General features: G+C 42.5%; 1 protein-coding gene across 1 annotated transcript; it reads right to left on the minus strand.

The window, feature by feature from the left end:
• Positions 1-205: 205 nt before the first annotated feature.
• LOC124268023 lies at positions 206-2,983 on the minus strand. The gene is made up of 3 exons (XM_046703029.1): positions 2,663-2,983; positions 1,516-1,789; positions 206-582 (listed from the first exon to the last, which is right to left on the minus strand). Exons 1-3 carry the CDS (start codon positions 2,966-2,968, stop codon positions 221-223), a joined length of 942 nt encoding a protein of 313 aa, XP_046558985.1. The 5' UTR covers positions 2,969-2,983; the 3' UTR covers positions 206-220.
• Positions 2,984-12,432: the final 9,449 nt, after the last annotated feature.

The following is a 12,432-nucleotide window of genomic DNA, read 5'->3' on the forward strand; positions in this document are numbered from 1 at the left end:
TCTGGACACGCTCTAGCATTCTAAACTTGCTTTGAAATCCTCATACATTAATTAAGCGTGTGAGAAATAAGCGGGAAAACATCTCTCTGATAGTAATAATGATTAATAATGTAGAATATTTATAACGTGCCTTTCTTGGCTTCAAAACCCGTTCAAAGCGCGCAGATATAATCTGATTATTCTTATTACCCCGGATAACCCAAGCTGCTAGAAGGTTAACTTATCCCACCGGGTACCCATTTTTTTGCTGTGATAACGCCCTGGACAATCGAGGGTGGTATTGTTTGATTATTAAGTTCAGATACACATCACTAAACAGAAGGTGTTTAGCAGATTCAAGGTGTTTTTCATACTTATGGATATTCCTGACAATTTCGGCGGCGTAGTAGTACTGGTTTAGGCGGAATATAAGCTTGGGGGAGGAGCTGAAGCGCACGATGGCGACGTGAGTCCCTGTAATGCTCACACCCAGACTCTCCACCACCTGTTGCAGGAAGTTCAGCATTTTCTGGAAGTCCGTAGATCCGATACTCCCAGAACTGTCCACCAAGAACGTCACGTCCAGTTCTGCGTCGCATGATTCTAAACAAACACGTGAAGCGGTCATTTATTTCTACTGTACGAATCCTTCGACCTTAAAAAACAAAACTTAAAAAAACGCAATAAATCAGAAAGACAAGTGTTTTTTTACAGCACGGCGGTCACGGAAGTACTTTGACCATATCGTATGGTTAGTTAGTTCAAATGAAGTCGAATTGTGAAAACACAGGCGTGAGCTTAGACGGGATAACCTTCAAGGCCAGTCTATGTTTTACAGGCATAGAGTTGATACGAAAAGTTGAAGTGATAAAGAAATGAAATAGGTCTAAAATGATATTTGACATTTCATGACATAATTTTATTTGATGTTGCCACAATTAATCAAAAGATGAAACATATCATATGAAATATATAAAAATTCCGAGTCAGTTACTCTTGCGTAGTGTCGCATCTCAGCATTGTTCGTCATTGGTTTAAGCCCGTTTGAACAGCATGTCCGCTTGAGCAGGGACTGTCATCTAGATGCTGATAGGGAGCCCCAAGCTATGGAAGTCGTGGATATCATGTACCCGTGAAGATCCGGGTTAGAATTGGTCTTTAGCAATTTATGTAAAGAAAACTGGTGGTCAGGGTTCCATTACTAGGATGACACATGTCAACGTATCCCAACTTGCCTAGATCGATGCTCATGATGTTGATCACTGGCCTATTATTTACAGACCGCCGCCATAATAAAGCTAGAATATTGCTGTGTGCGACGTTAAACAACAAACATCTTAACCAAGGTGAATACTGGGTACTTACTGACCAGGTGTGTTGTGAATCCATAAATGTGAACACCCTGTAGAAGAGCGTTATATGAAACATATATGAACATGTGTTCAGTAACAAGTTAGAAATAGTCAAACTTTTCTGGCGAAACGGCCAAAGCATTTACAGCTACGTTCGTTCCTGGGGTTTGCAGTTCTGACATACCTGTAACTACGAGAGATGAGAAGTTGGCGATGGGTGGCTTTGGTTGGTAAATGTTATTCCAGATCCGGCTCTGGGCATCCACGCTCCCCGGAATTGTGTTTCCTTGTTTCAGCTGGATGTAGAGAGAAGCAGCTAGACCTGAATAAAGCGGCTTTAAAAGATCCCGCCACTGAACTCGAGGCCAGTCGATGCCGATGTTGGTCTGGATGTCGTTACAGACGTGACGGATGGCTGAGGGACACGCAATGGTCTGTCTGAACATAGACTCGTCTACCTGTTGCAATGAAAGAAGTAAATGAAAAGCGTTTCAGTTTTGTTGGGTTTGGTTGGTTCTTTGGTTGTTTTTGTTTGATTCTGTTGCAGCAATATATAGCAGCTATATGACGGGTGTCTCCACCTTGTCAAGCCTGCACCAAACAATCTAGTGTTTGACATCAAGAACATCCATGTAGCAAGTTGAGAAGCGATGGCATGTATCAGCCCAGGCAGCGAGCCTGACCACCCGGTCACTTTATTCGCCGTTGCTCTGAACCGGATCTGCAGGGGGTCAGTTTTGGTCAGAGGACAGGTCCCTGCATTAAGACCAGTCATGCATAACGTCTCACACAGCGATATTCAAGCCATATGAGAGGGATTGGAGCAAACAATCCGGTGATTGACATCATGTCCTATGTATTTGGGATAAGGTGTCATGCATCTAGCAAGTCATGGACCCTAACGACCAGGGCCCCGTCCCTCAAAGCGATCGTAGCGCTACAACTGTAAGTCTGTGTTAAAGTATGGGAGTTACAATCGTCTTAGGGTTACGATCGCTTTGAGGAACTGGTCCCTGATCTGTTAGTTGCCTCTGTGGAGAAATATAGGTTACTGAATGAAGATGAATTCTAACCAGATCTTCACAGCGTCAGCCTGTTGGTGGCCTCTGCAGCGCGATCAAAGGATAAAGCTAAATATATGCAATAAAATCACTCATTTGTACGGTTTATGATGACTAAAGCCTGGAATTAATCTAACTGAATTTCTGTGTGTATCTGAACATTGTGCAAAGGACGACATTCAGCCAACCACCCATCGCCTTTTACATGCATTGCTGAAGACAGTTCTAATCTTCATGAGAATCATGAGAATTATGAGATCTTCAATTTACCTGCCAGATACCCCCGTAATATCCATTTCTATACGTCTTGGGGTCAAGGCCGTCTTTGGACTCGACATAGGCTAATCGTCTCAAAAAAAGCCTATCCTGTGAGAAAATACACCAATCTCGAATCTGGTCAATCGCAGCTTGGACCACGTCCGCGCCCTTCTGTCTCTCTTGTCTGGTGAGGTCTGTGATTGCGACGACCCCCACAGCACAGCAGAGCAACACCGTCACACAAACCGTCCTCATCCCCATTTTCCAGCCGTCTGACCCAGGACCAACAGCCGTTATCAACACCTTCTCAAAGTGCATGCGCAATAGCCCAAGGGCATATTGTTTTCCAAGAACGCGATAACCTCTTGTAGATATCTTCAAACGGGAAGAAGTACTATCTTATGAACGGCTCTTGTCCAATCTTCAAGATTTCATTGTGCGGGTGAAATGAATGTATTCGTGTTATCATTTCAATACAGAAACTCTTAAAGGTAGAAGGTCCACGTATACATCAGGAAGTCGTGTACTACATTCTACTACAGTCGTCTACTACAGTCGTCAACCTCAGGTCCTTGACAGAAAGTTAAGGTCCATCGGATGTCCCAGTCAACAGTGAAGGAACATTGACAAACACGTTTATAAAGAAATGACGGATGTAACGATTTTTTTTCTTTTTCTATTTTCATATTTTATGATTTTATTTCATTTATTTACTAGTCTTTGATAGTATTTTAGTTTTGTTTATTTGTTGTTTTTACTGGGGGTGGTGGGTGGGGTGGGGTGGGGGTGGGTGTGTCTTGCTGTTTTTGTTTGGTTATTTTCGGGTTGGGGGTAGGGCTTTTTGTCACTCTCATGTGGTGTATAGGTGCATATGCATTATACCGGATACCTGCCTGCCATATTTAATTAGGTCACGTGATGCGAGCGCGGATAGGTGAACAAATATAAAACTGAGATGAAAATAACCCCAACCCTAAACCTAACCCTAACCTAACCTAACCGTAACCTCTAACCTAACCCTAACCCTAACCCTGCCAGGTATCCGGTATAATGCATTCTTACTGGTGTATATTTTTGTCTAAATGCATATAACGAACTACGGTTATAACGAACTAACATTGGTGGTCCTCCTTTTGAGGTCGTTAGAACCGCGGTGTACTGTAAGTAACCCGTGCTGTATCTGAGATTACACTTTCTCTGTAAACTACAGGTTCTAGCACCTTTGATTCCAGCCCACACTCTCAGAGTCAGCCATCTAACCCACTCAGCCATCGCGGCTTCCACTAAGCCAGGTGAAATATGTGGGATTGTGTATTCACAATTTATTGGAAATGTTAACAGGTTTTGGAATATATATTGCCATCAGACATTTTACAATCACGGTTGACATTAGCCTAGGCCGTCTTACGATGTTCTTCTTCTTGCATGTCCAAGAACACAAGAATGATGCACTAAAAGATGAATGTTTGTCCATTTAGGTAGAACATTTAACCATGGAAATCTGTGACCCAAGGTGGTTATCACTATCCGAGAATATTAGCTTGGGGGAACTTGATCTTTCGAGAGAATCTCGCTTTTCGCGCTGTCCCTTTAGTTGCCAATACTCCCTTGTAACAAACTTGGAAAACGCACAAATAAATGATGAACAGTTCCTTAAACTTTTTTTCTTTTTGTGACAAAAATTATGCAAGTTTTCTGTAGAGTTTGTCTTTTCTTTTATTGCACTCCGCGTTGGTTTGATTCTTTAATGTCTATTTGTTTTTGTGTTAGCTCGCAATTCATCGGCATCATTTTGTCCCCAAGGGACTGCTGTGTGAATGACCAACTCGCGACTATTTTTTTTACCTCGCATGCAAATTAGGGAAACAATTCATTAAATGTACCCGTCTAACTGTTTAGTTTTATTTTAGTAACTTTGCCAACAATTATTGGTAGTTGGCCTTTACCGTTACAGAATATTCGCCTGGCCCGATCTCCTTGTAAAATGAGTCTGATCTTAGTGCACTTAAGTCAGATCATATCATGCAGATGGCAGCCACTACCTGCCGGTGCTCTGTCACTTTGTCACGACTAGATAATAGATGAATGATGCGTGGGTCATATTTCTGTCATATAACACCGACTGATTAAAAAACATATAATTTCCCCTGAGAGTAAATTGTACACAACATTACATTACATGCTAACATTTGTATAGCGCCGATATCCAGCTCAGCTCAGCTTCTCAAAGGCGCTTAGTTTCTCCCTTGTTCACTTGATAGCAATCTCAACGGCATATCGTATTGTCAATCTCAACTCCCTGGGGAGCATACCACTCTTGCAGCCACTAGGTGCACCGAGTTATTGTGGCATTCCCATCCTTACAAGGTACCCATTCACAGCTGGGTGGACTGGGACACATAGTCATAATACTTTGTTTACTGCATGTTGCTGTACCCGCAACTAGGTGTTTGCACGTATTCATGTGTCCACAATCTGGTCATATACCAACGGATTCGTGGGTTCTTTTAAGTGCACAGGGTTGTGAACTGTACATTAGGGGTTGTGACAACGCTTAAAGAGTCTGTACTCAAAATTGACTCCAAGGTTTTTACACCCGGTCACAGGTGGGCTCGATCCAGTCACCTCATGCTCGCTGGATCACTAGCTTTGGCGCTTTAGCCAGTTCGCCCACCGCGTCCCCAAAATTGTTGGGGTCCTTGCCACGCAAGACACCGGGTGGTTGGAATCTGTGGTTGTGAGTGTCAGACTGTCATAACAATCGTATTTTGTAAATCAAAGTCAATGAGTGGGTGAGTGAGTGAGTATGGTTTTATGCCGCTTTTAGCAATATTCCAGCAATATCGTTGCGGGGAACACCAGAAATGGCCTTCACACATTGTGCCCATGTGGGGAATCGAACCCAGGTCTTTGGCGTGACGCTCGAAAGCTTCAACCACCAGTCTACCCCACCGCCCCTGAAGCTAACTAAGGATGTCTCGAATACAATCTCACATGTATGTTTTTATGCCATGCGGGGAATCGAACCCGGGCCGTGAGGAGCGAACGCTTTAACCACTAGGCTACCATACCGCCCCTTGTCAATTCAAAAGATACAAATTGAAAGAAAAACGTTCAACGGTCTTTATGCATTATTTTTCAACGCTTTTGCAAACAAATCTTCTATCTATTTCAGCAAGTGCTTTAAGTGGAACTGAAAATGCCCTGTGTCCAAATTATATGCCTAAATTCTACCTTTAGGAGTCCATAAATCTGCTTTCAGTCCACGAACAGGTCTCACAAACTCAACACACTTCCAGGGTGCAAGGCCAGTAGCTTGAACAAAGACGTACTTTCAAGCTGTCCGCCATGATACCGAATATCATCTTGTTTTAAAATGTCAAGTCTACCTCTTTCAACTGGTAAAACCTGACTGGAAGACCAAACCGTTTAGTGATCATCATTAAAGAAGGTTCATTTCTAATTATAGGTTGTACCGTTTATCCTTTAAACATAAACGTATTTCTTAATGGCGTTGTCAGAAAGTAATGAATTATGTTATTTTGAATTTTAATTATGAGAAGGAAATTAAGTCTTTTCCGTTTTTTTTGCCAGTTCAACAATTACATACACTCAGCAGAGGCACCCGATTTCGTTTGCTGTCGTAAGTGTGTAATTTTGATGTAACCACGTGCTGTGCGTGGTTTTGACAGTGTGTGTGATTGTGCCTTGCCTTGCCTCGCAAGTGCTGCGGGAATGCCGAATGCCTGTACTGAAACGTGAATGCCAGTAAGCTTACACGAACTACCGGCGACTTCGTCTTCTTTTCATGGTCCCGCGAGGCGGATTGTGTAAGTACTTGCCTAATTGTGAACTTTGACGATGATGACTATGATATGCCCGGTGCAACACGGCCACGCTCGCAAGACGGGCGCCCTGTCCGGTTTTCGTCCAGGCGCAGACGACCACCTGCCCATTTGTCAGATTATGTTGTTGACATGAATTATGAACTTGATGAAGTAATGACTACTCGTTCAGAAGTAAGTGTAGGAAGTGCACATTCAACTAGTTTGTCCGTTTTGTCCAGACTGAGTGATAGGCAAACTGCCGAACTTGAGAAAGTGAAACAAAAACATGAACTTGATGAACTTAAGAAACAGTTAGAGGAAGCCTATGGAGGATAAAGCACCTGAAACTAGACATGAGTTAGAGAGAATGGAGAGGACTATCAAGAAAGAGAAAGAAAGTAGGATGTTGCAGCTAACTAAAGAAAGAAATTTAAGAGAAGCTGAGAACAAGTATATAGAGGCAACGTTAATTTCATCTATGATTGACAGTGGTGATCATGGTGATAGGATGAAAGAGCCAGATGTCAGTGAGACATCCAATCCCAGAGAAGTTAACACTGAGGTAACATACCCCAAGGAATTTATTGATCAATGTGCACCAATACCCTCCAATAGACATATCAAACATGAAATTGAACATTCAAATGTAGGCCAAAATCACAGCCTTAATCCAAGTGCTCACGTATTTGCACCCAGACAGAATGAAGATTTCCATGTTAATCCATCACCTGCTGATGTACCTCAGACCAAACTTGCTTCAGGTGCTACCAGTGCTGATTTGCCCATGAATGCAATGCTGATTTCCTCTGTGTATGGAATTCCTAAACCTACTCTACCAGAGTTCAAGAGTGGTAAGGAACGAGACTTTAGTCTACTGAAGATGGCACTTAAGACCTTAGTTGATGTACACCCTCACCTGACTGAATCATACAAGTATCAACTATTATTGGACAAACTTGGGAATAAACCAAGACAGCTTGCCGAGGCCTTCATGTTTGACCCTTCTCCTTATACAAGAGCTCTGCAGGAGTTGCAACGCACATATGGTAGTGCAGGCCAACTGATTCAGAGTGAGATAAGTGCCTTGCTTAACAGTCCACCGATTAAGTTTGGGGGATTATGATATCGATTCCTTTGAGAATTTTGCCTTGCGTATACAGTCATTCGTTGGGATGTTGAAATCTATGCAGAGCGGAGCAGAACTGTATTGTGCGTCACGTGTGTCATCTGGTCAAACCAAAATACAAGGGATACTGTCCTATATGTGTATCGGCTGATCATTTTCTGAATAATTGCCCAGAGTTTGATAAGCTTTCTGATGTGGAAGTTGAATCTTGGATGAGAGATCGATGTTTTCGATGTGCTAGAAAACATAAACCAGAGGACTGTAACCTAAAGAGACCATGTCAACTCTGTAACGAGTTACATCTTACTGCACTACAGAAATATGACAGCACAGAAGATACTGTTTTCAAAGACATCTTCCCCGTCTGCACAAGTATATCTTGATCAGCCATCCAAGCCCTTTAATACCATGTTGAAAGTCGTTGAAGTTACTTTGTACAAGCAAGACCAGAGCATGAATGCCTACGCGATCCTTGATGACGGATCCCAAACAACTATGATCCTTGAATCTGCTGTGAGGTCTCTTGATCTTGTGGAGACACCAGAAACCATTTTGCTTTCAACAATTAGGCGTGAGCCATATCTGTGTAGTGGACAGTCTGTGAATCTCCAGGTATCTGCAGAGGATATGCCAGAAACAAGATACAATGTTGTCAATGCCTTCACGTCAAGTAACTTGTCTTTATCTGAATATACCTACCCGGTGGCTGCACTACAGAAACAGTGGCCACATATCAGGGACTTACCTTTGCCAAATATTGACAATGCTAAACCAGTAATTTTGATTGGTTCAGACTTGGCTGAATTGATTGTGCCTTAAGAACCAATTAGAAGTGGACCGAGTGGTTCGCCAATAGCTGTGCATACCAGACTTGGTTGGTCACTTCAAGGACCCCAAAATGTACAGTAACAAGTTAAGACCCAAGCAGTATTATTCACAGAGATGGAATCTACTCGTCTCATGCGTGATGTTCAGGCATTGTGGAAAATGGATGTGATACCTTATCTGAATAAGGATGTGACAAGGTCCAAGCAGGATAACCTTGCCTTGCATATTCCAGAAACCGACACTGAAAGAGTGGAAGTGAATGGTGTTTACAGATATGCAACTCCATTGTTGAGATTTGATGATACAGTGTTTGATGCCTCAAGGGGAAGATATGATCCCAACACTTCAACGTATGGAGCGCCGTTAACTGAGTCATCCAGCAAAGGCAGAAATACACAGTACTCTTATTCACAACTTAGTTGAAGCTGGACTAGTACGAGTTATTAGTGACAAAGAGGACAGGAGAACTTCTGAGTCATGGTACATCCCTCATCATGTTGTGGAACACAATGATAAACACAGGTTGGTGTTTAGTTGCTCTTATGAACACAATGGTAAAAATCTCAAGAAAAAATTGCTACCTGGACCACAGTTAGGACCATCCCTACTTGGAGTTCTTATGAGATTTCGAAAGCATTCTGTTGCCATTGCTGGGGACATAAAGGCTATGTTCCATCAGGTGAGACTTTTGCCAAGGGACAGATCACTTTTTCGTTTTCTGTGGAGTGACATGAGATGCTATGGTAAACCAGATATTTATGAATGGCAGGTACTGCCATTTGGAACAACATGCAGTCCAGTATGTGCTACTTATGTGTTACAGAGGCATGTGAAGGATCACAGCTCTGGGAAAGAACATGTCAAGAGATCTGTTATAGAGGCTTTCTATGTCGACAACTGCCTTGACAGTGTGCCAACTAGTGAAGATGCTAGAACCTTGCTTCATGATATTGAGAAACTGTTGGATGAGGGAGGATTTCATGTTAGACAATGGACCAGTAATGATGCTTCGGTTTTGCTGACCGTTCAGATTCATGCGAAATGTGGTTGAACAGAAGTGGAGATGATCAGTCTGAGAGAACTTTAGGTTTGTTGTGGGACATCAATACTGATGAGCTTGGTTACAAGCAGAAGCTAACAGAATATGCCTCACTTACCTTGAGAGTGATTTATCGCATACTTGCATGACAGTATGATCCTATTGGATTTTTGGCGCCCTTCTTAGCTGTAGCTAAGTGTATTGTTCAGGACCTATGGACAGTCAAGAGAGACTGGGATGCAACTATTGAACAAGGTGCGATATATGAAAGATGGATGACTTGGGAGTTGCAGCTTCCAAATGTCAGTGTTGTGCGACTTCCACGTTGTTTTGCTACATTGACAACTGAACCCAAAGGAACAACGCGGGAAATTCATGTCTTCTGTGACGCGGACATATGTGGCTGTTGCATATAGGAGAACTGTTGATGGTGACTATATTCAAGTCGGATTTCTGCAAGCACGTATGCGAGTTGCACCTAAGCGTCAATTGTCCATGCCTAGGTTGGAGTTATGTGCAGCTCTTGCTGGAGCTCAATTGTCAGATGTATTGTCTAGTGAACTTACATTGCCAATACACTGAATCTTTCTTTGGAGTGATTCAACAACAGTATTAACATGGATCAAATCTGACTCTTGACGTTTCAAAGTGTTTGTGGGAACACTTATTGCTGAGATACAAACCCTCACTGAAACCTCTCAGTGGTGTTATATCAACACTTCATCCAATCCAGCAGATGACTTGAAAGGCAGGAAATTAATAGACATAACTGATGAACAATCTAGATGGAGAAATGGTCCAACTTTCTTGCATCCACCTCATGACCAGTGGCCGAATGAATTTCAGCCGGACACTTTAGATGAAAGCGAATTGAAAACAAGGTGCTTGATGTCAGGATTGAATGGATTGAATGTTGATCTGCCTGTTGATCTTAACGGTTGTACAGATTGGAACGATCTCGTCACCAAAGCTATGGAGGTGTTTCATGGGGCGGCTGATAATGCTGAGACTAGGACACAAACTGAAATGCATCTCTACAGCCTTGCTCAGCGACAGTGCTTTCCTGGTGAATTTACTGCATTGGAATCTGGGAAGCACTTACCTTCCAGTAGTAGGTTGTTGAAGCTTGATCCTGTGTATGATACAACACACAAGGTTATCCATGTTGGCGGAAGACTGAACAGATCTGAAGACATACCTGGTGACTTGAAACACCCTGTAGTGTTAGATCCAAAGCATACCATAACCCAGCTTCTAATAAAGGAGTATGATGAAAGGCTTAAACACTATGGGCCAGAGCGGGCGCTTGCGGAAATGAGGAGAACATTCTGGATCATACATGAAAGAGAGGCAATTCACAATTATCAGCGCAAGTGCAGTACATGCCAAAAATGGAGGGCCAAGCCAGAGGCTTCCAAGATGGCTGATTTACCGTCAGCACGACTTCGATTATTCAAGCCAGCAATGTATTCCACTGGAATAGACTGTTTTGGTCCTTTGATTGTGAAGGTTGCTCGTAGATTGGAGAAGAGATGGGGCATTCTCTACAAATGTTTGACAACTAGGGCTGTTTATCTTGACATTGTGGAGAAAATGGACACGGATTCATTTTTGATGTCTCTTAGACGATTCATATCAAGACGTGGCAAGCCTTATGAACTGTTATGTGACAGAGGTACAAATTTCCGGGGCGGCCAGAGAGAGCTTGAAGAAGCATGGGCTGCAATAACTCCTTCCCTGATTCAACAGCTGGCAAAACAGAAAATCTCTTTTCGGTTTAATCCACCTAGTGCTCCACACTTCGGTGGTACATGGGAACGGGAGATTAAGTGTGTAAGGGATGGACTTAAGGTAACGTTGAGAGATCAATCAGTCACTGAGCCTGTACTGCAAAAAGTATTTGCTGAAGTAGAAGGCATTTTGAACTCTAAACCATTAGGTTATGTGTCTAGTGATGTGCGTGACATTGATCCCATTACTCTCAATGTGCTGCTAATGGGACGCCTGGATCAATCCCTTCCACAAATGGTCTACCCCGCCAGTGAAATCATAGGGCGACGCAGGTGGCGGCATAGTCAAATCCTTTCCTATCACTTTTGGAAGCACTACTTGAGACGTTACTTGCCAGAAATGCAGTCAAGGAGCAAATGGGTTACTGATAAGAAGGATCAGAAAGACATTGACTGTAACGATGTAGTGATGATTGTTGGCTGACAAAGTGTACGTGCCACATGGTTAGTTGGAAGAGTGTCCAAGATCCATCCAAGTTGTGACGGTAGAGTTCGTGTTGCCACAGTAACTGTCACACGTCTAATCAGACTCCCAAAATGCCCAGATGATGATGATGATTAACTGGCTATGAACTGTGACTTTAATAGTCAATTTGCTAATGGCTGATCTAGTTTTGGTGCCATTGAACAGAACTGACAGAAATGCTTGATGATAATTTAAAACTATGTCTGAGGAGTAATTACTTTCTTATATTTTTTTCAAATTTGTTCCAAATTTGGGGGCGGCTTTGTCAGAAAATAATGAATTATGTTATTTTGAATTTTAATTATGAGAAGGAAATTAAGTCTTTTCCGGGTTTTTTTTCGCCAGTTCAACAATTACATACACCCAGCAGAAACACCCGATTTCGTTTGCTGTCGTAAGTGTGTAATTTTGATGTAACCACGTGCTGTGCGTGGTTTTGACAGTGTGTGTGATTGTGCCTTGCCTTGCCTCGCAAGTGTTGCGGGAATTTCGAATGCCTGTACTGAAACGTTAATGCCAGTAAACTTACACGAACTACCGGCGACTTCGTCTTCTTTTCAGTCGTTGTTTAAAGTTTAATCAGTCAGTAAAGAAGTAAATATGTGTTCAAGCCAATGAGATGTTTACAATGTATTGTTTTGGGTTGTCGGTGATAAAACAGTAGTTCAATCACGGGAACAATTTTTAAAAAAGTATAAAACACTTT

Source organism: Haliotis rubra, unplaced genomic scaffold (genome assembly GCF_003918875.1).
Source record: "Haliotis rubra isolate DU_JTF1 unplaced genomic scaffold, ASM391887v1 Scf1356, whole genome shotgun sequence".
Taxonomy (NCBI): Eukaryota; Metazoa; Mollusca; class Gastropoda; order Lepetellida; family Haliotidae; genus Haliotis; species Haliotis rubra.